We start from the raw sequence: 25,066 nt of genomic DNA, 5'->3' as shown, positions 1-25,066 counted from the left end.
GTCGCCCTGGAGACGCGGGCTGGGCGCCATCACGCAGCGCCGGGAAGAAGACGCCTGCAAGAGCGCAAAGCCCAGAGAGCCAGACGGACCGACCGGCAGGTGAACGCTCGCCGAATATTTCCGGGGCGCTGGCCGCTTTCCTCTTCGTTTAGAGTGCCAGCAGCCGTTCGCCTCGGGCCGCAGTGTCTCCGCCGCCGCCTCTCCTCATCTCATCTGTCAGAGCACGCGGCGAGGAGCGAGCGGCCTGCGCTCGTCCGGGTCCTGCACCGAGGCTCTGCGCGGCCTGCGCCCCGTCCCGCGGTCCGAGGGCTCGAGTTCGGCCCGCTTTCGCGCGGCCCCCTCGCCATGTGCGCCGCGTTCGCTCACGTCAGGTCCGAGTCATCGGAGAACCGACGCAGGCCGAGGCCCTCGCGCGCCCATTTGTGCAGCCAATCAGCGGCCTCGTTGCCTGCACGGCGGAGCCGCCAAGGCGCCCGGAGAGAGAGAGAGAGAGAGAGAGAGAGAGGGCGGCGGAGGAGGACCGCAAGCGCCGCGACTCGAGCTGCCTTGTGATCTGCGGGTCAGCAGCAGCCCCGCGCCTCCTCGGCTAGGCCACCCCGGCGGGCCCGTGGTAGTACTGGGGAGGCACGACGGGGAGCAGCGCCCTCTCACGGGTCCAGTGTCCCGAGTCCCAATCACGCCCTTCGATGTTGTTTTCACCCGCAGACGTGCAGGTCAGTGTAATGAGCAGTTGGCCCTGTGTGGGTGTGTATGAGTGGGTCGTGCCCTGTGCTGGTCTGCCCGGGTAAGACTGCAGCCCTCCGAGACCCCCGAGTCGTGGCTTTGAGAATGTTATCGTGTCATTAGACGTGCATTCTCCTCACACATTACTAAGGGGGCACCACTTCTGCCCAGTGGGCCTTTGGGGTCCAAGAGGAAACGAGACTCAGTGAGCAGCTCGTCTCCATCTCACAGAGTGCAATGAATACAAACCGGACTACGTAATGCATTAGTGAGACCACCTCTGGGGTGACGCGTGCAGCTCTGGTCAGCAAACAGTTCCGTCCCCGGAGTTGGGGACACGTCCTACTGTGACAGACTTGGACAGTTAAACCCGAGGTGTTCATCCGGGTCTGAAAGCTCCTCGAAGGCACTGAGGAAGTCTTTCATCTTAATGGTGAATCGAGGACACCAGTGGATATGAAGGGGTAGAATATTTAGGAGCGAAACCAGGAGGCACTTTGTTTACACAATGAGATGTGGGATTCTGGGAAAAAAAACAAACCACCGAGCTGTAGAGTGGAAGCAGAAACCTCCAGAACCTTTAAGAGCTTAACTAGGTGTGAGTGATTGGGTGTTCTTAGCTAAGGGACTAAAACTCTCTGTTTAACCAATGAAGTCTGGCAGCAGAACATTTAAAGAGACACAGGGCAGCGGTACCCAGGACTGGCATCACAAGCCAGATGAATGGCAGAACTAGAAGCATATTTACAGTGACCGGTAAGAGGAGGCCGAGCAGCTCATCAAGGGTTTCACTTCAGTCCCATCGTGTCATAGCGTCTTGGAAATCCCTGTTCCTCTTCTGGGCTCCATTTGGAGTGCACTTCCCTTGGTCTCCACTAGGTGTCTGTGGGTGTTTGATTGACACACAAATCTGGGATTAGGTGAGTAACCCGGGAAAAAAAAAACAAGAAAAACTTGTGGGAGTTCACTTACGGCAAAATACTCCAATGTCACAAAAATGTGCCAAGGAAAAGCATGAACATCATTAAGGGCTGGCATGAATCCAGAAAGAAGCCTGGCGCCTGTGCCTGCGGAGCTTAGCGCAGTACGTTCGACTCCTCAATATACATTTGGCGATTTCTGAAATACTGAGACGGGGCATTTCTACCAGGAGCGGGTATAAAGCAGCCGCCAAGCACTTGACTTGTCTTTGTGGAAGCCACATGACCGGCTGACTCACAACAACAACATTGATTTGTGTCGCACGTTTTCATACAAATGACGGAGCTCAAAGTGCTTCACAAGATGAAGAAAGAAAAATCCAAAAATAAGATACAAACAAAATCGGCCGGGGTTCTGTGGCCACAAGACTGCCCAGCTCCGTCTAGGTGCGCGACCCCAGTTTGTCAGAGACCAGTATATAGATAGACACACACTAGCTGGCCCCCATGGTGGTAGTTAAAAATCAAGAACAAGAAAAGTAATCATTTGTATTGAGAAGAATTTCTGTTGATAGCTTTCGTATCCGAGGGTCTCTTGATATCCAATGTCTTTGGTTTTGCTATCAGGGGTGCCAATGTAGCTGTGATGTCTTTGCTAAAAATGTAAAGCCGTGGTAAGGGACCTCTGGCCAAGCGGATGGTGGGTACGCTCCGATGTCAAACGTTGGCACTGCATCTGATGGTGTTCAGCTCTGACGGGAGAGCGTCCCCCGCGTGGGGAGAAAAGCAACGTGCCAGTCGGCGTCTACCCTCTAAAACGCCCGTAGCTCCGATCTCTCTCTCGAAAACATGAAATGTCACTCTTTAACAATCTGTAGGTGATAATGACTGCCGAACAAACGGGTATCGCTAGCTAAGTGGAGGCAAGATGGTGAGAGGTGGAGCGACTCGAATGGAGGCTGGCATGTGAGCGAGCGAGGAGGGTCTTACCTGCCTCCCCCTCCCTTCGACCCGTCGCCTCTCTCTTGGATTTGTGCAAATAAATCGGTGCCACAGCCGAACTCTGATTGTTATCGCCATGAGAGAAGTCGCAATATCAACCGGAATGTTCAAGCAAAGTATAGAAACAAATCCGATCTAATCCCGTGAAGTAGTTCTCTTGTGCGAACCGGACAGACAGAGGGACGAACGTTGGAGTTTTTATTTCTATATCTATATATTTATTTTTTTGATATACTTTATTAATCTGTCTTTTCATGTGACCTTTGGGGGGTCAGAGTGCAGGGTCAACCATTCTATAGCACCCCAGTATAGCAGTTTTCAGGTGAAGGGATTTGAACCGGCAGCCTAAGGCCGGGGTTATACGTTATACCTCGCGTGACGCGACACATGATGCGGCGGACGCTCCTGCTACGCTAGCGTTGTACTCTTTATACTCGCACGCGCACTTTACGTAAATCTGGAGGAGTCCACCAGGTGGCAGTGCGAGATATCATCACGGTGAGCACAGGTTCGGCTTCGCTGGGTTGTGAATGGCCTGGGGCAGCCATTAAACTCCGAGGACACCTGACCGCAATGTCTCTGAAAAGGACGTTTAATGATTAAGTGCAGGGATTTGTTCATTTCAGCAAGCATTGGGCACGAGGCAGAGACAATCCCTGGACGAGGCATCGGCTCATCGCAAGATGAATACAAGCAGACACACACACACACACACACTGGCGTCATGTTAGGGTCACCAAATCTTTAGAAGGAAACCCAGCAGGAAAACATGGAAACTCCAGGCAGGGAATATCAGTGACGTGACTCCCTGCGAGACAGCAGTGCTACCGCTCTGCCACCGTGTCACCCCCGTGTGTGTCGTTATTTAAATGAAGTTAACGACTCATCTGTGAAATGTAACATCCATACTTGAATACATTTCATCATGAAAGTGACATCAAGTAGAAATCTAAGGATTCTAAATGTGCGGAGAGTTGGCATATCAGACATTTAATGTGCTCAGTGTGGTGTGGCGATCCGCTGCTGTCAGGACCGGAGGAAGCCCAAGAAAAAAAGACGGTATGTGAATGTATCGCGGAATATGCGACGCTTGAATATCAAAGCACCACGAATAGATCTGTATGTCACCATTTTGCTTCACCTCATCAAACCATTCATCAAACATCGAAGCGCACACAACCGATCTCGTAGGATCCACAAAGCGGCTTTCTGTCACATGTCAGTAGTAAACGGAGACTCTGACATCACGTTCCGACTTTTAGCACACTGTGCCCCCTGACTTTTGCTGTTACTGCGACTCGCGCACGCGTTGTGTTCAATTCTGAGGACCTGCTCAGAGGACGCGTGAAATGAACGCTGGGAACGCGTGGCAGCCATGATGCGGGCGCGTACGCCTTCTGAGCGTGAAGTATAAACGAGCCCCAAGCCGCGCACATCCTTAGCCACAGAGCCACCACTCCGGTGTTAAGGGTTGACTTGTCCACATCACGAGGGTCCTCAGAGAGAACTTTAGGTGGGTTACCCTGGTATCTTGGAGAACACACACAAGGCAAGTTCCAGAAGTGGGGGTCTGTGAATACCCGGGTTATGTAAACGCACTCCCCCTTTCTCTTGAATAATCCCACTCCGGTTTGAACTCCTAAATTTGAGTTTTTAAAGCACCCCGGTGTGATGGTAGCGAGCCCGTCTGTTGTGTCTGAGTGCTGAACTTCATCCCGCGGTTTTCTGACTTTCCAGAGTGGAGTCAGTAATTCCGACAGCCCTCGTGTTTTTGTAATCTTTGGAGGCCATCCCTCCGCCAGAAAAACAGCTCAGCGGTACACCAGGCTCCATTCTTGGCCAGAACCCATTTTTACTGGCCGGCCACGCCCAGGTGTAGCGGGTGACGTCTGTGGGAGAGTCGCGTCACCCCAGTGCTGGAGCCAAGCGTCGGCTTGTGTAATTTGTAAGCAGGCGTAATTGTGTTCAAATACGTCCAGCTGTTTGCTCCCAGGAGGTTCACCGTGGCGGACGCACTTCTTTCTGAGTTGAAAATGTAAAATTGTGAACGTCGGCCCACCATTGTTCTTTCCCTGAGTGAAGCTCTGGTTTCTTTTTAATAATTGAAATGAGTTGTTAACTTGGTGTCGTTTACAGCATTTTGATGAAGACCTCTGTTTGCTAGATGGGTGGCTTTTCATTCGAATGAGCTTTTGTCACTTTTGTCACTAAGCTGGCCCTTGGTCCCCTCTTTATGCTTTTGTGCAGGGTCTTTTGTTTAAGTATTTAAAGCAAGACGATGGCAGTAAGTGAATTTCGAACGGAATGAGGTGAGACACGAGATGCCATCCTGCAAATCGTCCACTGCCTCCTTCTGGCTGAGTTGGCCTTTAAAACCCCCTGAGAATGTCCTGGTGCTGGACATCTGGGGGCTTACTGGTCTTGGCCCGCGTAAGGACCACTTTTAGACACGAGAGCACCTCTCTCCACCCTCGAGGCTTCACGGTGTTTATGACCGTCTCTGCCCACACTAAAATACACATATGACGTCACTGTTGGCCTGTGCTGGGCACGCATGCTTCGGTGGAAACAGAAGGAGGTCGTGTCCTCCACGCTAGACCGCCACTGGCCGTTTATGATTACAAATGGAGAACCGCGATGGCAAATACGAGAAGCAGTCAAACAGTTTGGTTTGTGGAACTGTAATTGAGCGTAGCGCGTGAGTAGAAGGATACGTAACAAGCGGCGCCACGTGGGCCACGGACCAATCCGAACGAGTCTGACCGTTCATCTCTGAGCCGGTGCTTTCGGAAAAATCCAACTTTGGAGAAGATTTTAGAAAGGGTCTGTTTTTGGGGTTACAAATACCAGAATCGTGTGGATGAAAGGCACAAACCGAGACTCGAGGTCTGCATTTGTGATATTAGTAGTAATGTGGACGTAACGTACGTGTAGACGGAGTGGATGCTGGAACATAGCCAGCTTGGGACCCCAGAATAGAAGTGGACTGAGCAGGTCAATAAATTGAGCAGACCGCACCGGTCGATAAATCTGCCGTGTCTGTCCTCACGGCTTTTTAGGGCTTCCATCTTCTCTGTGCTGTCGCCCGTTTCTTTTTTCTTTCCCTCCTGGAGGTGATGTGCGTGTTGTCTCGGTAATCACGGTAGCCGAGATGCTTTATAAGCTGTTGTAAAGGCCGATAAGTTATCTTTATGTTTTGTAAGTAATCTCTTATCTCAAATCATCTGAAATTGGGCCAAGAGCTTCAAAGGCTGCTGCCTTACAACAAATCCACCGATTAAGCGAATGCAGGAAACGGTGGCTCACAAACCCGCGGGGCGACTTCTCCTCAGTCCCCCCTTCAGCGTCCCTTTTTGCAGAATATGGCGCTCGTGCATCCTGCTGACTAACATGAAGGGTTTTTGCACTCAGGTGAGCCGCCACTTTGGATCGGAGAATGTCACGAAGCATTGGCCCAGAAGACTGCCTTCCTGGTGAAGCCGAGGCCGTATGCAGATGTGCAGAGTGACTTGAGGGCTGCTCGCTTCTTCTTGTAGGACACATGTGGACCTTCTGGCCAGGTGAGTACTGCTTGTTTAGTTTAGTTTTTTCTTTTCAACAACATCAAAACCTAAATTCATTCTTCTTTACTGCCATTTTGTTTGTGATGTTGACCGCAATTTTGAGATTTTTATTAAGTCTGGCTGCCAAGCTGCAGCTAGGTGGGGCGACTGAGGCCGTGTGACACATGACGTCCTTACTGCGACAGCGTCAAGGTCAGCGTTCGGCACGTCCTGGTCGTCCAAGTCTGTGGACGCTCGCTGAAGTATCTGGGCTTGGTTAGGTTCTTGGTGTCTTTCTGCCTGCTGCCTGATATTGTCTTGGTGTTATGAAGGTGTAGCCTCTGTCAGAACGCAGCAGATCTCACAGACTCACCACTGTTTATAACGCTTTGTACTTCTCCCCACCTTCCCTTCCATATCTATAACCTCAGGCAATTGGGTATAGTAAAAGACAAGCAGGAGTTAAATGACAATTTAGTAATATTCATTCATAAAGAATAACAATATGCAAAGGACATTTGAATATTGGCAACCATACAACCTGATAAATGCTGATGTGTAGTTTCAGGTGGCACACAGACTTGTCTCTAGTTAAGGCATCATTGGTGGTCAGCTTTCTTCAGAACAGGCCTCATGCCCGTCTCAATATGGCCTCCAAGCTGTGCTCTCCATTGTGTTGTCCTTTCAGTCCATCAGTTTGGTAAGAGATGTTTCTTCATCAGATGTTTGTAAGAGAGAGTGTGAGGTTAAGCAAGTCAATTTATGGATGTTCTGTCCAACCCCTACAGCCAATAGGGCGTCGTGGTACTTAAAGGCTTCTGACACAAGCCAGTTACTTCAGACCGATGGGGAAACGGAACATCTGAACACATGTTGAGGTAAAGCCTGGCTTTGTGTGTGTGGGGTTGACCGGGAGACTCTAGCAGAGAAACGTTTGTTTCAAGCACGTCCCCCAACTCTGGCGTGAAATTCACTTTCCTGACTTAGTTTTGCCTAAATTAGACATACAAAATATTCATCAACTTATATGCTGAATCTCGCATCACAACGCTGTCCTGTATGTTCTCGTCCACAACTTGTGGCTTTGGTTTTGTGAAACTCTTCCGGCTGCTGACCTTCTCGGTTTTCTTGTAAAGATTTATGTCGAGTTTCTGCTAAGAAGTTTTACGCCTTCCTTCCATCTCTCGGTTCTGATGATGCAGTGTCTGTGAAGAGTATTCACCCCTCCGAGGCTTTCACATTTTATTGTTGTACAACTAGGGGGCATCACTCGCCCACCCCAGGGTTTGGTTAACCGCATGTACAATTTAAAGAGATTGTTATTTTCCTGGGAGTTCACTTTTATTTTAAGACTTCAGTAAAAACAATATTTGGAATGAACTTCTCGTCAGTATCGCATTGAATTTTGATTCCGTGTTTGGACGTTCATCATGACGACGCAACGTGTACCTGGCCGTGAGGGAATTTCGTTTCTTTCTCTCTGATAAATAAACCGACTTTTTCGAATGTTTGTCGCTGTGATTTTTTTAATTGTCTTAGCAAAAGGGATTCTAATGGGAAACTGTCAGTCAGTCATCGTCCAACCCGCTATATCCTAACACAGGGTCATGGGGGGCACGGTGCCAGCCCACTACAGGGCGCACACACACACTAGGCACAATGTAGAATCGCCAATGCACCTGACCTGCATGCCTTTGGACTGTGGGAGGAAACCCACGCAGACATCGAGAGAACAAGCAAACTCCACGCAGGGAGGACCTGGGAAGTGAGCCCAGACGGGTCTCCTTACTGCGAGGTGGCCACCGTGCTGCCCGTTGCAATCTGTAAACGCTGAAATACGAACGGCATATCAAGATCTCCTTTGGTGTCTCATGTCATTAGTGAAGGTGGACTACATTACCTTTCTTGTCATCTGTTCAAATTTGACAGGTCAGAATTGTTCGACCAGTTTTGAATACAGCTAATCTCATCCTATTGCATAGCCCATCACTCAGACGTGAATTACGTAATAAGATTACGATACGTCCTCCTGTCAACAGTAATTTGGCTGACGGTGTTAACGTTTGTAGATATTCTTTGTGATTTTCTAAGTTGATGTTTTCATCTTCCACACCATCGCCACCAAGTGTTTCAGCAGAGTCTATTGAGACGCATTTCACCAGTTTGACGTGTTCTCTGCTTAATTTGTTTGACTTCATCGGTTCTTGCTGCCATATTGAGATGAGCGGGTGATTCTAAACTGGATCTTCGTTCATAAGTGTGCCCTTTAATGGGTTGGTGTCTGTCCAGGTTAAGTGCCGGAATGCACCTGATGACCGCGGCCTTGTTTGAAAAGAGTTCTAAGTATGGCGTGACTTGAATGAATCGCATGTCAAAAGTCTCCGTCTTGTGGGACTTCCTTCCAAAAAGTCTCGTCTCGTCCCAAGATGTTTTTATTGTAATAGAGAGACATTAAATCCCATTGGGTTTAGTTTGGCTTTTTTGACACTGATTAATGGAAAAGGACTCATTTAATGTCAAACGTGAGAGCCGATCTCTGCAGGGTGGTCATTATAAATATAAAGCACAAAGAGTGTCCACCCCTTTAATAAGACGCTCGTAATTCACCGCTGCTGTGGCCCAATTGGTGTTCAGTCACGCGATCACTTCAATGGACTTCATTTGGCTGCCGTTGAGTCAGTATGGTGGTCTCGCCTCCACAATGAAGCCCAAGGAACACTCCAAGCAATTAAGTGGGAAGCCAAGGCAGGGGATGGGGACGAGAAAATCTCCAAGTCGATGAATGCCATGGTCAATCAATCCCGTAGAAGTGGAACGAGTTGGCAGAGCCATAAATCTGCTAGAGCAGGGTGTCCCCAATAAATGAAGAAGACAAGTGAGGGAGACCTCAGAGAACTCTGAAGGGGTCACAGACAACAGCAGCTGAGATCAGAGAGACTGGGCAGACAACAGCGTGACCCACATGCCTCGCCAGTCGCAAAATTAAAGAAATGCCCAGGGCACCTCATCTGGAGGCCCATAGGAGATTATGAAGTCCGCGGTAAGGGAGCTCCTGGGGAGCAGTGAGGCCAATATGGAGCTTTTCGGCCCTCGGACTAAACATGGCGTCACCCTGCACATTCTCCCAAAGAGCGGTGGCATCATCAGGCTGTGAGGAGGTTTCTCTGCAGCAGGCCCTGAAAGGCTTGTGAGGATAAACTGAATGCAGCAAAGTGACCAGGAAATCCTGGAGGAAAACCTGATGGAGTCTGCGTGGATCCTGCACCTTGGGAGAAGACAAGGAGCACAAGCGGAAAGCCAAAACCAGAAAGGAATGGCTACAAAACAACAATGGAAATCTCCCGGTGCGACCAAATCGGAGTCCAGATCTCGATCCAGCTGAGCGCGAGAAAGGCCGATCGCTCGTGGCCACCATGACGCCTGACTGAGCAAAGAAGAAGAACGAGAAGCAATGGTAGAGCGGATAGAGAGAGACCTGAGCAGACCTCGAGGCCATCATGGCAGACTGGCATGAAAGGGGTGAACGCTGGTGCCATCAGCCATTTCTTGTTTCACGTTTGCATAAATCAGGCCACCTTGCAGTCTCTTTCTCTTGATCCGTGTCAGGAAAGCTCCATGAAATCCAAGTTGTAGAACAATAGAATGGGAAAACTTCCAAAGAGGGCGAAGACTTCGTATTGGCACTGCACGTTTATTCTGCCGTCATAGATATCCACGCCCTCACCGTCTAGATTGGGCCAGTTACAGCAACACCCACCTTTATTTCTGTCGCACATTTTCATACAAATAATGGAGCTCAAGGTGCTTTACATGAGAAGTTTACAAGTAAGAATTAAAATAAGAGAACCCAAATTAACATGCAGTAAAAGTAAGGTGGGCCGATGGCTGGGGAGGACAGAAAAAACAAAAAAAAAAGGAGAAAAAATCAAATCTGCAGGGGTACTGAGGCCACGAGACCACCTGACCAGCCCCCTCTAGGCATTCTACCTGACATCAATGAGCTCAATCAGTCCTCGGGGTATTCAGGGTGCACATGATGATGATGACGGTCATGAGGATCCATCAATGGAGGGACATCACGGGGCTCTGATCAGGTGGTGGGGGCGCAGATCCCAGAAAACGGGAAAAAGAACAGAAGAGAGAGTAGGGAGTGAGTAGGGAGTGTGGAGCCACCAGGAATAGTAAAGGTAATAAATTAAATATACAGAGCATCAGGATTAAACTAAAATGAAGTTAAGAGACGGCCGTGTTACAGTGAGGAGTTCTCGGCCGTGTGCTCCACCATATCAGCCTGCTGACTTCCTCTTGGCTCGTATTCCAGATTTGAGGTGCCTAACAGCAAAAGGCCAACCTCTACCCATCTCGCCCGCCTGCCCGCCCGCCTCACCACTTCTTTTAAGTTGAGCTCTTCTAAGCGGACCCTCATTTGAAGGTCTGAGGTTACGATTTGGAATATAAGATGTCAGACACTCCGAGATATAAGATGGCGCAGATTGGCATTGTAAACCATCAGCAGGATTTTAAATGACACAGGTGACCAGTGTAGTGACATCAGAACTGGGGTGATGTGCTCAGATTTTCTTTTCCTAGTTAGGATTCTAGCAGCTCCATTCTGCGCTCGTCGTAACTGATTGATGTCTTTTTTTGGGTGGTCCTGAGAGGGGTGGGTTACAGTAATCTAGTCGACTGAAACCAAACGCGTCAACTCCTTTCTCAGCGTCTTTCAATGACAGAAGAGGTCTGATCTCATCGAGTAGCCTAACATTGAGGTCTAACGTTTGTTCTGTTTCTGCTGTCCTAGTGATCTGATTAATGAGATTTCAAATTCAGGTCCGAGTCACCGGTGACCCCTAAGTTCTTTACCTCCATTAGTGCCGACATCGTCAATGTTTATGGGCGAGGTATCAAAACAAGGGCTGGCGAGTAACGGCCGAGTCCGTCTGTGACCCTGGAATGTTAGTCTTTGCAGAACAAAGAGACGCTGGCTCAGGGTGTGCCGTGAAAATGCCAGGCCTGCAGAAACAAACGGGATGTCGATGTTCTGCTCACTCACTGTGATGCGCTTGTCCGTTAGTGCGGCGCGCTAGGCGCTCGCTCGTTTTTATGTTGTAAACTCCTTAGACGCCTGGCGCGCCTTCGTTCAGCACAGTCAGCTTATCTCCTCTTGGCACGTGATCGTCGAATCTGCACAGGATGTTGGGAGTTTGTCAGGCTCTTAGGTTGTGTGGTCTTTGAGTGTCCCTCGAGGGTCCAGTTTCTCAGCGATTGGTCAGACGGAGGGCGCAGTGGAAATGGCATTTCTCAATCGGGACTTTTCTTGGCTTCTTAAATATTTATGGGATGTGTGAAGTCCTGAGGATGACTTGTGTGTTTTTTTTTGTTTTTTTTTTCCTGTGCTGTTCCCTTATTGTGCCAGCAGCTCTGATTTGGTGTGTTTGTTTGTTTCTCTCTGTCGTAGATGCATGATAAGAGCATGCCAGCGGAAGAACAGTCCATCCCTTCAGCTCCGGGTAAGCAACCTCACAATGCCTAAAGCCGACATTGAAAGGCCAACTTGCCCAGAGCACCCAACCCCGCATGTGGCATGTGCCAGTCAGGAGGGGGCAGAGTAATCGGAGGAGACCCGCCTGTGGCTGGCTGGCTGTCCACGTATTCCGCTTTGAGCTCCTTATCATCCCAGCCGGCCCTTTGACTCGACGTATTTGCCGTAAAGCACTGGCACTGATGTATGGAGTGAGGACGTGACTTTGGGCTCGTGATCGACTGACTCATCAGTTCTGCCCGTCGCTCTTCATGCGCACTCAGCACACTCAACGCCTGTAAGTGTAGTGAACGTGTTCAGGCTCCGCTCACACACAACTCACCCTCAAAAGCACACAAAGCGATGGTTTCCCACAGAGATCAATAGAAGACGCCCTTTGCTGTATCCTGTGGAAGCTGTCAGCGCCCGTTTGGCAGCTCACTGAGCAGCAGGAATACGCGACGGACGGACGGACGGGCTGGCTGGCTGTCTTCGCACAGCAGTAGTGGCCACAGTGTGACACAATCTGGTTTGTACCCCTTGTCATCGTAAGAGGCGCTCCTCTCGGGTGAACGTTGGCGTAGGCGCATTAGCTACACAGACATGTTCAGCTGACACTGGTCCCTTCACTTTCATTTTCGATCTCCAGATCACTTCCATCAAAATCCGACGACTCGGAGTCCGACTCCAGGACACGATACGCAAAACGTCATCCACAAAGTAATTTGTTTAGCACATTCGCTTTGGTCTTTCACCAGACGTCGATGCCACTTGAGGGGGGCAGCCGCAGGAAATCTCGGTCAGATCAACAAAGCTCACTTTAAAGAGAGTCAAACTAAAACGTAACGGCGAGTTTTGTCACAGCTGATCACCGTCCTCTAAAAGTCGACGTCTGCCCTGAAAGAGTTAAAGAGCAGCAGCCCACCTGCTTTTCACTGAGCCGAGACGGGCGCTTTTCACTTCACTGGCTTCCTGTATTGGCACACATTCAAGTTCATCTCTTTGATGCTCGCCTACATGATGTGGCAAGCGGCTGGGGGTGGCACCCAGCTGGGATGCCCAGAAGGACCGGAGGAGGGAAGCTCAACCCTATAGGGGCCCGTGGTCACTGCCAGGGGGCACCCCGATGCCTGGAGAGCCCTGGTCCTCAGCACATCCGCCACACCCAGAAGTGCTGAGGGGGAAGACGACCAGGGACACACCGGGGTGTGCCGGCGGAGGTTAATCGGGAGGCACCTGGGGCACATCCGGGTGGGGATAAAAGGGGCTGCCTCTGTCCGTTTGGGGGCTTGAGTCGGGAGCGGAGAAGGACGGAGCTCGGCAGGAGGCGGCCTGAAGAGAGGGAGAGAGGGGCATCATTTTGGGGTTGTGTGTCGCTTTATTTGTAAATATGTATAATAAACGTGTGTTGGTGTTTGAACCATCGGTGCCCGCCTGTCTGTGGCAGGGCCAGTCTCCACAGTGGGCACACGGCCCTCGTGAGGTCCTACGCGCCTTCCCACCCACAAAGTTCTGCTAATGAACTGTGACTGGTGACGCCACCTCCATGTGGCATCAAATTTCAATTCCGACTCTTCACATGGCGCGCCTCTCTGTACGGCTAAGGTGGGAGATCAGGATCGGGAGAAGAGATGTAGTCGAAGATAAAGGCAAAGATCGAAACTGGAAAGTCAAAGGACCTGCTGCCAAACTTGAAACGTGAAGTAAAAAATCAAAGCTGGGTAAACCGCCTGTTATTTTGTAACCAGGAGATCAAAAATAAGAACTTGACTGCCGCAGAGATTAGGGACCCATCCGCAATCTCGGATATACCCGCAGGCGGCACTTGGGCACTAACATTGTATCCCTTTGCATCACTAATGTCATACGCCGGGCACATTGCATTTGTTTCCAAGACAACATGGCAACACATGGTGGTCCCGTGAAAACCCAGAAACGATGCAAAGCTATTTTAACAGCGTGAGACCCCCGTATTAAAGTGCATCGTCTTCATCATTCCAAACCTCAAATGGGTGAAATAAAACTGAGAAAAACCTGAAAGAAAGGTCGCAAAAAAATGACAAGTGCAGCCCGCTCTGGTGGAGTGAGTCACCCACGTGCCAGCTGGGGGGCTGTTAAAGCCCATTGTGGCATGTGACGATGCAGGTTCGCTCCATGAACCCAACGCCGCCGGTAACGTCGCCAATGAGCTGGACAGCGAGGGGTTGGTGCAAAACATGCAAAGTGCTTTTAAAGTTCTTTAAATAAATAATCCGTAAAAAGCAGTGAATTGTGGAGGTTAAAAGCAATAAATAAATCCTTCAAAAACGAGGTGAAAACAATGGCTCTTAAAATCCAAAGCCCCTGGCGGCTCTCATCGGGCGCTCCCTGCAGGTGCAGCTGCCCTCCACACTGGCCTGGCAGCCCTTGAGCCCTGGACCGAGACTAAAGCAGCCCAGAGCCTCGCCGACGGCCAGTCGTCTTCAACGGCGGTCACTCCGGCTCCGTGATCGCTCAGCCAGAGTGACCGCCATCTTCAGCCCCACACTCCTCTGCAGGGGCTCACCTCTATGCTCCATCAAGCCTGCTCTCGTTCGTTCGTTCGTTTGTTTGTTTGCTCTCCTGTTTCCAGCCTCCCACTCCTACAACCTCCGTTCATTCGTTCATTTCTTGTTCTTTCCTCCCTTCGGTAGCCGCCTCGCGCTTCTATTTATTACGGGGACGTAGATCAGGTGTAGCACTCGGCGGCTCCCGGCAACAATTCCGAATGCGGACGACTCCTCGCCTGTGCACTTTAAGCGACGACTGCCCGCATCACGAGTCACCCCAGGAACCACTTTGGCCGCACAACCACACGCCCTCGCTATTTAAAAAGTGGGCTCTCTGATGTGAGCCGTGGACCCGCTTCACCCTGTGGCACTTCTTGTGTGATTCTGGACTACACAAAAATACACTCGCCTAAAGGATTATTAGGACCACCATACTAATACGGTGTTTGACCTTCAGAACTGCCCTAATTCTACGTGGCATTGACTCAACAAGGTGCTGAAAGCATTCTTTAGAAATGTTGGCCCATATTGATAGGATAGCATCTTGCAGTTGATGGAGATTTGTGGGATGCACATCCAGGGCACGAAGCTCCCGTTCCACCACATCCCAAAGATGCTCTATTGGGTTGAGATCTGGTGACTGTGGGGCCATTTTAGTCCAGTGAACTCATTGTCATGTTCAAGAAACCAATTTGAAATGATTCGAGCTTTGTGACATGGTGCATTATCCTGCTGGAAGTAGCCATCAGAGGATGGGTACATGGTGGTCATGAAGGGATGGACATGGTCAGAAACAATGCTCAGGTAGCCCGTGGCATTTAAACGATGCCCAATTGGCACTAAGGGGCCTAAAGTGTGCCAAGAAAACATCCCGCACACCATTACACCACCACCACCAGCCTGCACAGTGGTAACAAGGCATGATGGATCCATGTTCTCATTCTGTTTACTCCACCATTTGAATGTCTCAACAGAAATCGAGACTCATCAGACCAGGCAACATTTTTCTAGTCTTCAACTGTCCAATTTTGGTGAACTCGTGCAAATTGCAGCCTCTTTTTCCTATTTGTAGTGGAGATGAGTGGTACCCGGTGGGGTCTTCTGCTGTTGTAGCCCATCCGCCTCAAGGTTGTGCGTGTTGTGGCTTCACAAATGCTTTGCTGCATACCTCGGTTGTAACGAGTGGTTATTTCAGTCAAAGTTGCTCTTCTATCAGCTTGAATCAGTCGGCCCATTCTCCTCTGACCTCTGGCATCAACAAGGCATTTTCGCCCACAGGACTGCCGCATACTGGATGTTTTTCCCTTTTCACACCATTCTTTGTAAACCCTAGAAATGGTTGTGCGTGAAAATCCCAGTAACTGAGCAGATTGTGAAATACTCAGAGCGGCCCGTGTGGCACCAACAACCATGCCACGCTCAGAATTGCTTAAATCACCTTTCTGTGCCATTCTGACATTTAGTTTGGAGTTCAGGAGATTGTCTTGACCAGGACCACACCCCTAAATGCATTGAAGCAACTGCCATGTGATTGGCTGATTAGATAATTGCATTAATGGGAAACTGAACAGGCGTTCCTAATAATCCTTTAGGTGAGTGTAGATATTATTGGATTTTATTCATCCGAGCCTTACGAAGCGTTTGAAGACTTTCCTCTTTTGTGGACGCCATTGATGGTCCGGATGTGAGGTTCCTTCAGTGGTCCGGCTGAGGTCGGCTCGTCTTGTGCTTCTTACGTGTAAAGTCCTGAGCACTCATCTCCGGTGTTGGTCACCTAATCTCGTGTCACTCGTTTCGAAACAAATCCTCGGCGATGGTGAATCGATTATGTTGGCTTGGAAGGATTTTCCGGATCAGATGACGTTATCTCCCATCCATCCATCCGTCCGTCCGTCGGCTTCATAGGTGTGCCAGGCAATGTGCCAAGGCTTTCTACTCTTTCTTCACGTGCCATCCCAAAGAAGGCAAAGAGGATGCAGTTTCCTGCGGCGTTTGTCACACAACAATAGTACACAATGGCCATTTTGCAGTCGTCTTTATCTGTCTTGTCTTCCAATGCTTGCCTAGCAGTTCAAAATGGTGAACCCCGGTGCTAAATCAGACTCTGTGTCAACTGGGCAGACTGACGAGAGAGATTTGCACCGAGCACAGAGAGTGACTTGTTAAACTTGCTACACGTGGTAATGGCGTCCACACCGTACCTCCGAGACGCGCGCGGCACAGCAACATTCTGGCAACTGCTGCTCAAAATGGTGGTGAGCAGGGAAAAAAAAAAAAACCCATGGTGGCATCAGACAAAGACAGAAAAATGATTAACAAGTACAACGTTAGCTCTAAACCAAAAGCTGTTGTAGTAAATGGCTTCTTTAACAACACAAACACCAATATTAGAATATCATTTAATGAGGACCGGAAAAACGGTAAAAAACGAACAACTTAAGACAAAATAAAGTGTGAGCCCCAAAACATAAATGAGATGCCAAGCTTAGAAACACGGCATGCTGGCCATGTGGTGGCCTTGGCGTCCCATCCGGCACTGCATCCTGCGTTGTTCCTGGTGCTGGCAGGATTGGCTGTGGCACCCCTGCAGCAGTGAATGTCGGGCGTTGGTGCAACGGGGAAAGGCCGCGGGCAGGTTCAGAAAATGGATGGGACGGATGAGTGAACACAACGGGGCGCCGATCTCACAAACCCGCAGGCGAATCCCTGAAGACCGAAGCCTTGACCTCGTCCCCATTTTCACAGCCTCTTCTTTTGCTTTCTGTGCAGGAGCTGAGCAAAGGCACGTTGAGCCGACGGGCCGGCAGGATCAGAGCAGCGGGTAAGCAGAGTTTCCTTTGAATTTCAGGTGCCACTTGACTGCAGCTCGGAGTCGGTGGAAGAAGAACGCGCCCCAGTGTCGATTTACAAATGGAGGCAGTTTAACACTCGCACACATGCCAGGGACAAACCCGTTCTTGTGCTCGGGACGTCTCGGGAGCAGCTGATCGATCGGCTGCAAGTGCTGGTCCAGTGTGGACTTGCAGCCAGTTGTCCAGTTTGTGGGCAGCAGAGATCAATATCAGCAGCCGATGCCACAGGGGGCGGCACACAAGTTACAGAGTTAAATGAATACAAGTAGCAGTTATTAGAAATACAACTTCCACTATGGCAGGGTGGGTTAGGGGGCAGATTGTGCCAGCGCTGTGTTATTTAGTGATGTCTTGTCTGAGTTTGCCTCAGTGTCCTCTCATCCTGGGCACCCTGCTCGTCTCCTACATGCCTGTCTGGACTGGACTTGGCGGTGGACACGGTTTGAATTATTCAAGTTCCTCAGATGTTTGCCCTGCTGGTGTAGAATCCGTTGCTTTCATCTCACCCTGCCCTGTTAATCTGTTTTTCAGCATCAGTTTTGGGGACCACCAAGCCGCCCCTAGGACGTCATCGGCACAGACATGGCAGGGGTACTGCAGTTGCTGTCAGGTGCTCTACTGCAGCCTGGAGCAGGTAGGGTGGCATCTCTCACTTTCCTCCCAGTCCACCTGCCAGTGCCATCTTCTATTTTATGTAAAGAGGCGCTTTACTTGGCGCTTGATCTCCGTCATGGAGGTGACTGAGGGTTTGGGGACTCTTTGAATGCCAAGTTAAATGTCTCGTTTTATTGTTTCTCACTGTCGCAGCACATTTTGGGGAGCAGACATCAAGAGACCATTAGCAGCGGCAGGAGTAATGTGTCCACGAGTGGCCTTATGGAGCGCTTCCTCCAGGACGTCATGCACCATCACCCCTCCAGATACAAGGACAGCAGGTACCCGCTTGGCTATAGAAGGATTCTGGGAATGGCGTCCGAGGTCTGCTGTTAAATCTCAAATGCTGACTGATGAGTTGCCCAGGCAGGCGTCTGATCACATTTGAACTTTGGCCCACTTGCACGCTTTTCTAGCGATAAGACCCTCCGCAGGCATCGAGAGATCTTAACTGAGCTCTTGCAGAAGTCCAACGGTGAAGTAGAAACCACAACCACAAAATGTGCACACAGACTGGAGGAAAACGAAGCATCTGCAGCCTGATGGACATAAATGGCATCCAGACAATGTCAGCTCATTAGTGTTAGTGTTCAGAACAGAGCAGAGAAAAAACAAAAAAAGAAAAGATAATTAAAACTCCTGTCCGCAGCATCCCTGGGGGTCCGTAGTCAGACAGTCCTGGGGGGCTTGGCCAACTGCCATTCGTCACTACTACATACTGTGAGATGGTGCCCTTCCATCCTTGGATTGTCCTGATGGCTGTCCGATGGAAGTAGAGCTGTGGTATCAAGGAGCGAGTGAGAAGATGAATGGAATAGAGAAGGCTTACTGACATCTTGTCATGACTGGACGTGTGGTTTTATGCAGATGCCCAATACAGCTAATCAGCCCCTCTAATCGGACTACAAGTCTATATCTTGAGATCCGATTGGGGGGGCTCTCTGATACCAGCTTTGGGACCCCCGAACTGAAACCCTGACCTTCTCTGTGACTTTATTAGTCTTCGGGAGGCTAACGCCTCGAGATCGCGATGCACGCTTTGGCTTGTGGTGCGTCTGTTACGATAACGTATGTTCTCCCTGTTGCTCCAGGCTCTCTGATCTCCTGTTCTCTTCCTAATCGGTTTTTGTTTAAGAGCGTCTGCTGTCCTCCTGTCCGTGCTGTGCTTTGCCCACTCATCCCATTGACTCCCAGTCTCGCTCCTCCTCCAAATGTCCAGTCTCTGGCCTCTGTTCTTGTAATCCTCTCCCCTCAATGTCAGTTTGGCTCACAGGCGTCTCTTCTTCTCCCCCAGCAGCCTGGATGACCAGTTTCCTTAATGGGAAACTCTGAATTGTCGACAAACTGCATTAAAGTCCCTTCAGAGAGTCTGCACTGGTAGCCATTAGCGCCATGTGATCAGGCTTTGAACCTCGGCCTACACTCCTGTGTGCTCCTGCGTATCTGCTGCTCGTCGTCTTCCCGGGCTGTCAGTATTTTATTACGGCCTGAAATTCAAATTCTTCTGCGATTTCCCCTCAAGTCTCATGTCTTACTAAGAGTACTGTGGATCTGTTCGGGTCGTCTTGCTGCTAAACTTCTCTTTGATTAACGGTGAACATCCCACAAGACTGTTACAAATGTATTACACGTGGACTTGTGTGCTTCTCAGATGAACAAATCATCCATGAGAACTGCCCAGGGGGTCTGCCTCACCTCACCTCACCTCAGTTCAGTTCTGCTGCCCCTTTGGCTGATGGGGGCACAGCGTCTGTCATTGACGTTCTTCACACGTCTGCTTAGTTTACAGTTTTGTAAATCTGCGGGTATAGAAAAGAATCGACCCTTCGGAATATCCCATTTGTTTGGCTTTACAGCCTTAAATAAAAGGACAGTCCAGTATTTCACCCACACCCCCTACAGTGGGCACAGAAAAGAGTCCCCCTTTGAAATGTCCCCCTTTCTTTTATTTTACACCCTTACATGTAAACACACACTCTAAGATTTCTTCCCAGCTTTACTTCCTCAATGCCACCTCAGACATCAAGTGAAAGACATCACAGCTTCAGTTCAGAAGAATTATAAAAAATCAAAAACAAGACACACTGAGATTAATAAAAGGATGAACCCCCTAAACTCAGTCAGGTGTCAGTGCCCACCATTACCATTGCGGTTACTGGTTTCCTCCCACCTGTGCTCAGTTGTAATGGGTGTGATTAGTGAAGATCTTCCTGGTCCATTCATTCCCTCCCTTGGTAGAGCGACTGACAGCAAACACCTGAACACCAGAAGATCTCAGGGATAGAGTTGTGGACAGACATGAGGCAGGAGATGGAGACCAAAACATCTCAAAGGCTTTATAATCCCAAGGAGCTCAGTAAAGTCCATCATGAAGAAGTGTTTGGTACTACTAGGACCTTCCCTGGACCCTCCAAACAGGATCGAAGAGCAAGGAGGAAACTGGGAAGAGAAGCTACCATGAGGCCAATGGCCACTGTGATGGAGTTACAGGACTTGATGGCACAGAGTGGTCATTGATGGTGTGCAGGTGACAACAATTTGACAAGCGCTCCACCATTGTGGCTTGTTCAGGAGGGTCGCACTTCTCAAGAAAGGCCACATGAAGGCTCGTTTGAGCTTTCCCAGAATGCACCTTGAAGATTCTGGTGCCAAGTGGAAAAAAATCTTCTGGCCAGAGGAGACCAAAATCAAACTATTAGGCCTCAACACCAAACGGCCCACCAATGCAGCTCACCATCCACAACACACCATACCTACAGTAAAGCATGGAGGGGGCCGCATCCTGCTGTGGGGGTCCTGGGGCTCTCGTTAGGGGAGAAGGAAAAATGGATGGGGCAAAATACCATCAAATTCTGGAGGAAAACCTGCTACCCTCTGCCAGAAAGTTGAAGATGGGCAGAACGTTCACCTTTCAACACGCCAACGAGCCGACGCACACAGCAGAACTGAGCAGACGGTGACTAAAGGAGAAGAAAGTGAACGTCCTGGTGTGGCCATTGAGAGCCCAGAGCTAAATCAGTGGAGAGATCTGAAGATAGCAGACCACCAACATCACCATCAATGTGACCGAACTTGAACAGTCAAACTGTGAAGACGAGTGGGGGGCACATATTGAGGGGGCTCAGTCTAGATGGGCAAAGCTGATAGAGAAAGGCTGGCATTAAAACAAAAGGTGGGACAATAAAATGACATTGACATTGGGGGGTGAGCCTTTAATAATCTCAGTGGCTCGTTTTTGATTTTTTTTTTTTATTCTTCTGAACTGTAGCTGTGATTTCTTTCACTTGAAGAAGCGGGAAGAAATATTAGTTTGGGTTTTTATTTAAGGGTGTAAAGCAAAAAAAATGGGAATATTTCAAAGGGGGGGACTCTTATCTGTACCCACTAGGTGTGTGTGTGTATGTATTTATTTTTTTTTGTTCTTTATTTCGCCTTATACAATGTCCTGTGTTAAGAACTTGTTAGTTTTCGCATACCTCTTGGTGTCAGAGCGCAGGGTCCCGGCAGCAATTACAGGTTAAGGGTCTCGCTCAAGGGCCCAGCAGAGTAGGATCTCTTTTGGCACTGATGGGGATTCGAACCGGTAACCTTCTGGATACCAGCGCAGATCCTTCGCCTCAGAGCCACCACTCCGCCCCGAATGACGTTCCAGTGTCACGTCCGAACGGCTGGAGCGATTTTCATGACACTCGGTACCCACAACGTCGACGACAAATACCGTAAGGTGAAATGAGCCTTCTGGGTAGGGTGGCGGCTGAGCCTGCGGTCTTGTAAGCCTGGTATCATCCAGTTGACACTCGGGATGACCAGCAGAGGAGGGCGAAGTGGAGGTGACTGCCAGCATTCTGTCTTGGAGCTCCACCGCCGCGCCCGCCTGTTGCTTTTCAAATCAAATGGAGTTTGTCGGCTCCGAGCGTCACCTGGATGACAACGTGCCTACGAGACCACAAGACAAGCACACTAGCGACTCTTCATTGTTTGTTCATTTATTTGTAGTTTTAAAATTGTTGTTCTGTTTTTTTAATTCTATTTTTCTCAAACAATTAAAAAAACAAAACCCTTTATTTCAGCTGTCAGCTGGAACTCAGTAAAGAACTGGATACCCGAAGAGATGAGCAAGCAGGGCCTCCGCCATGTTAAGCTTTATACGTAAGCAGAAAGACTTTGAAACGACCTGGAAGCCATTGTCAGGGTGCCGGGACGGGGGTCACGTGGCCGGATTTCCCAGTCGACGTGAGGATTCGTGTAGCGATGTTTGAATGAGCTGAAAGCTCCGTGAGGGACACCTGGCAGCAGTCCGGCCTACTAGAACTACCTGCAGGATGAAGGACTTCATATCCGCCATTGTTAGCAGCCGCCGCCGCCGCCGTCCTCATCGTCAAATATTTCAGGCTGCTGTTGTAGTGTGTGTTTTAAATGACAGGTGATGCCCGAGCCGTGTGCAGACCTACCAGGGTCAGAAGTGACCGGTCCTGGTGGTCATTCACAATCCCTCATTAAGAGAGTTTCTGTTTTTCTTCCCAATTAATAATGCCAAGTAAACTCTTACCCCGCTGACAGGATATGGCGCCGTGTCTGTCCTCTGCATACGAGTGATGGGCGCCGCCCTTGAGGTCGCCATGTGTAATGATCTGTGTGCAGACTAAAGTTGTCACAGAAGCCAGTGGCCGCTGGTATCGATGGCCGCACTTTCATTTGACCAGTAACGGCTCTCTGGGTTTTCTCTTCCAGGCCCACACACGCAGATCTCCCTTCTCTGAGTTCTCCGCTGATGCCGAAGGAAGATCTTTCAGACATCGCGCTCGTGTCCGAGGCAGACCAGGAGACCATGGCAACGAGAGAGGAGATGCCGAGCACCGATGACGAGTCCGCCGAGCAGCCGGAGCTGAAGGAGAGACGCCCTCTGCCATCCACACGCCTCACCGCGGCCTCGAGGGCAGAGCCTGCGCCAAGTGTGCCCGGTGCGGGACTTCACTCGACCACCTTTAAAGGGAATTCACCTACTCAGGGCTTCCTCCATAGGACTAATACCCGAGCGAGGAGCCCACTGACTCAGCACCACATGCCTTGTACTTCTCAAAGGGCCGACGCCAGGCCGAGTGTGCCATGTGATGCGGGCGTGCAGGTCAAGCGTGGAGCGGCGGAAGAAGCCGGCAGTTCTGGTCCCCAAGACCGTGGAGCTCAGGGAGTAGCCAGGCTTGTAGCGCAGGCGCACCTCAGGGAAGTGAGGACGGGGGACACCGCGCAGGGCACGGGGGACGCCGGAGCCAGCAGGGACACGATTGGGGAGACGATAGAGAAGGTCATCCAGGAGTACTGCTACGGCGTAGCCCAAGAGGAAGAGGGTGCCTTCCATTTTGTTCTCAACTCGCTCACCAAGCCGGGGAACTTTTCCATCTCTGGCTCCAGTACCGAGTGGGATGTTCCTGTCAAGTTTGACACGGAGCCGCCCAAGTCGGAGGTCTTGGACCTCGAAGCTCTCAAAGAAGTCCGGGTCAACCTCGAGGACAAGCTTTACGAAAGCCAGCTCTACTCTGTGCTGCACCTTCCTCCGCAAAGCAAGGAGGAGAACGGCGACGCGGTCAAGGAGGAGATCCTGCCCCCAATGCCACATGTACCTCCCTCCTTCGTGGGCAAGACGTGGTCGCAGGTCATGTACGAGGACGACCTGAAGATCGAGGCGCTGGTGCGGGAGTTCAGGAGCGGCCATTTCCGCTGCTACTTTCAGAGCGACTCGCGCAGCGACTACAAGGAGGAGCCGCACGCCAGTGCCAAGGCGCTGTCTGACGCCGGTGAGGACGCCCATGCCACCGACGATCGCAACTCCTCCGTCTTCCTCCCAGTGTCCCAACCCGAACCGGCAAAAAGGCCGGCTAAAAGAAAGTGGCGCATGGCATCCCGGTGCCAGGTGGTCAAAGTCAGTCACAGCACTCAGACGAGTCTGCTCAGCTACCCCGTGCTGAAGAGGAGAGTGACGAGAAAAGACACGGGCCACGTGGCCGACGAGACCCCGGAGGTAAAGACGCGCCTGTGTGCGCTCAAGCTGCCCGAGGCCTACAACAAGATCATGAGCCCCCTGCAGCCCAAGACCCTGGTCTACGTCCTCTCGTCTCCGGACAGAGCCGCCTGCCCGCCCAGGCCTCCCGACGTGCAGAAAGCGAGACGCAAACGCCGCTCGGTAGACAGCGAGAGCGCCGTCCGCTACAAGTACAAGAAGACCCCGCTCAAGTACTACGACCCCCTGACCAACAGGATTCTGAAAAGCCTCCCCAAGGGCTTGGTGCTATGCAAGGCCAAAAAGCCTGCCCACGTGCGGCAGCTCTTCCGGAGCCTGTGCCCGGACACCAACAAAGAGCCGAGGGAAAGCGACGGCTCCTCCAAAGGAAAGGCCAACAGCTCCTCGGGGCTCGGGGGCACGATGGGCACCTCGGCGCGCAGCGCCAGCCTCTCGGAGCGCGGCTCCTCCACCTCCGCCCTCGCAGACAGGTTTCCTCTGTGCCCCTTGACTCTGCCCGCGTCTTGTGCCACCGGGCCGTTTAATCTGAGCCCCGTGACGACAACCTACAGGAATGCCAGGCCAGAGCGACCTCCACCCCCTTCAGAAGAGGAAGAGGGAGCGAGGAAGAAAGATCAGCGAACAGAGGGAGGCGGGCACGAGCGGGCGCAGGCCCGGAAGGCGGGCAGAACCTGCGGGACGTCGGCCGAGTCACCCGGCGAGGCGAGGGCTGCCAGGAGCACACGTCGATGCCAACGCTTAAGGAGCAGCCCCCCGACCTCCCTGCGTCCCCGTCCCAGGCAGCCCGCCACGGAGAGTCGCCCCCGCAGGCAGTCGCCCCGCATGAACAGCGGCTTGACTCTCAGGTCGTCCTTACGTCCGAGGGGACGGGTGACACGCAGCGCCAGGCGCTGACGAGTGCCAGATCTCAGGAATGTGACATTAACAAAAGCAATCTTGGGGGGTCTTCAGGTGGGGTCTTTTCTATTTAACAAACCTGTTTTTAACTGTACAGTGGCATCTGTTTGTATCGGGGGTTTCATTAAAAAACCTTGTGCTTCCATTGGCCTCTCGACGTTTGGCACATGGCTGCGGGCGCTCGCTTCCTGCCACATCCACAGTGACGCCATTCACGATTTCAGAAAGTACGCACTGGCCGTCCTCTCATTAATTAATCATGCCATGTGGGGCCATGCAGGCTCAGCCACTCCCCGGGCGCATCATGAAAAATTCATGCCATGCTGGACGTGTGGCCCTAGCCCGCCTTTGGAGGGGCGTTGCGCTTGTGCGTGGCATGGCGGTCTGCCATGTCCTTGGAGAGTATAGCCC

The 25,066-nt window shown here is 50.9% G+C and overlaps 1 protein-coding gene across 3 annotated transcripts; it reads left to right on the top strand.

The window, feature by feature from the left end:
- zdbf2 (zinc finger, DBF-type containing 2) lies at nt 1–24,768 on the top strand. Of its 3 annotated transcripts, none has more exons than XM_039757859.1 (7): nt 1–99; nt 6,057–6,205; nt 11,646–11,697; nt 17,006–17,057; nt 17,620–17,722; nt 17,896–18,023; nt 22,474–24,768. In XM_039757859.1, the coding sequence occupies exons 3-7, from the start codon at nt 11,646–11,648 to the stop codon at nt 24,650–24,652; spliced, it is 2,514 nt and encodes an 837-aa protein (XP_039613793.1). In that variant the 5' UTR covers nt 1–99; nt 6,057–6,205; the 3' UTR covers nt 24,653–24,768. The 3 variants fall into 3 exon arrangements, with proteins under 3 accessions (XP_039613793.1, XP_039613795.1, XP_039613794.1); XM_039757860.1 differs by lacking the exon at nt 1–99 and adding an exon at nt 618–713; XM_039757861.1 differs by lacking the exon at nt 11,646–11,697.
- The last annotated feature ends 298 nt before the right edge of the window (nt 24,769–25,066 follow it).

Source organism: Polypterus senegalus, chromosome 6 (assembly GCF_016835505.1).
Source record: "Polypterus senegalus isolate Bchr_013 chromosome 6, ASM1683550v1, whole genome shotgun sequence".
Taxonomy (NCBI): Eukaryota; Metazoa; Chordata; class Cladistia; order Polypteriformes; family Polypteridae; genus Polypterus; species Polypterus senegalus.
The sequence above is the reverse complement of the archived record's forward strand: the minus strand, read 5'-3'. Positions and strand labels throughout refer to the sequence as shown.

Excerpts from the sequence above, each read along its gene's own strand:
- zdbf2 (XM_039757859.1), top strand. The coding sequence starts at position 11,646 with ATGCATGATAAGAGCATGCCAGCGGAAGAACAGTCCATCCCTTCAGCT. Across the intron at positions 11,698-17,005 it reads GTCCATCCCTTCAGCTCCGG|GAGCTGAGCAAAGGCACGTT; the intron begins GTAAGCAACCTC and ends CTTTCTGTGCAG. Across the intron at positions 18,024-22,473 it reads TCCAGATACAAGGACAGCAG|GCCCACACACGCAGATCTCC; the intron begins GTACCCGCTTGG and ends TTTCTCTTCCAG.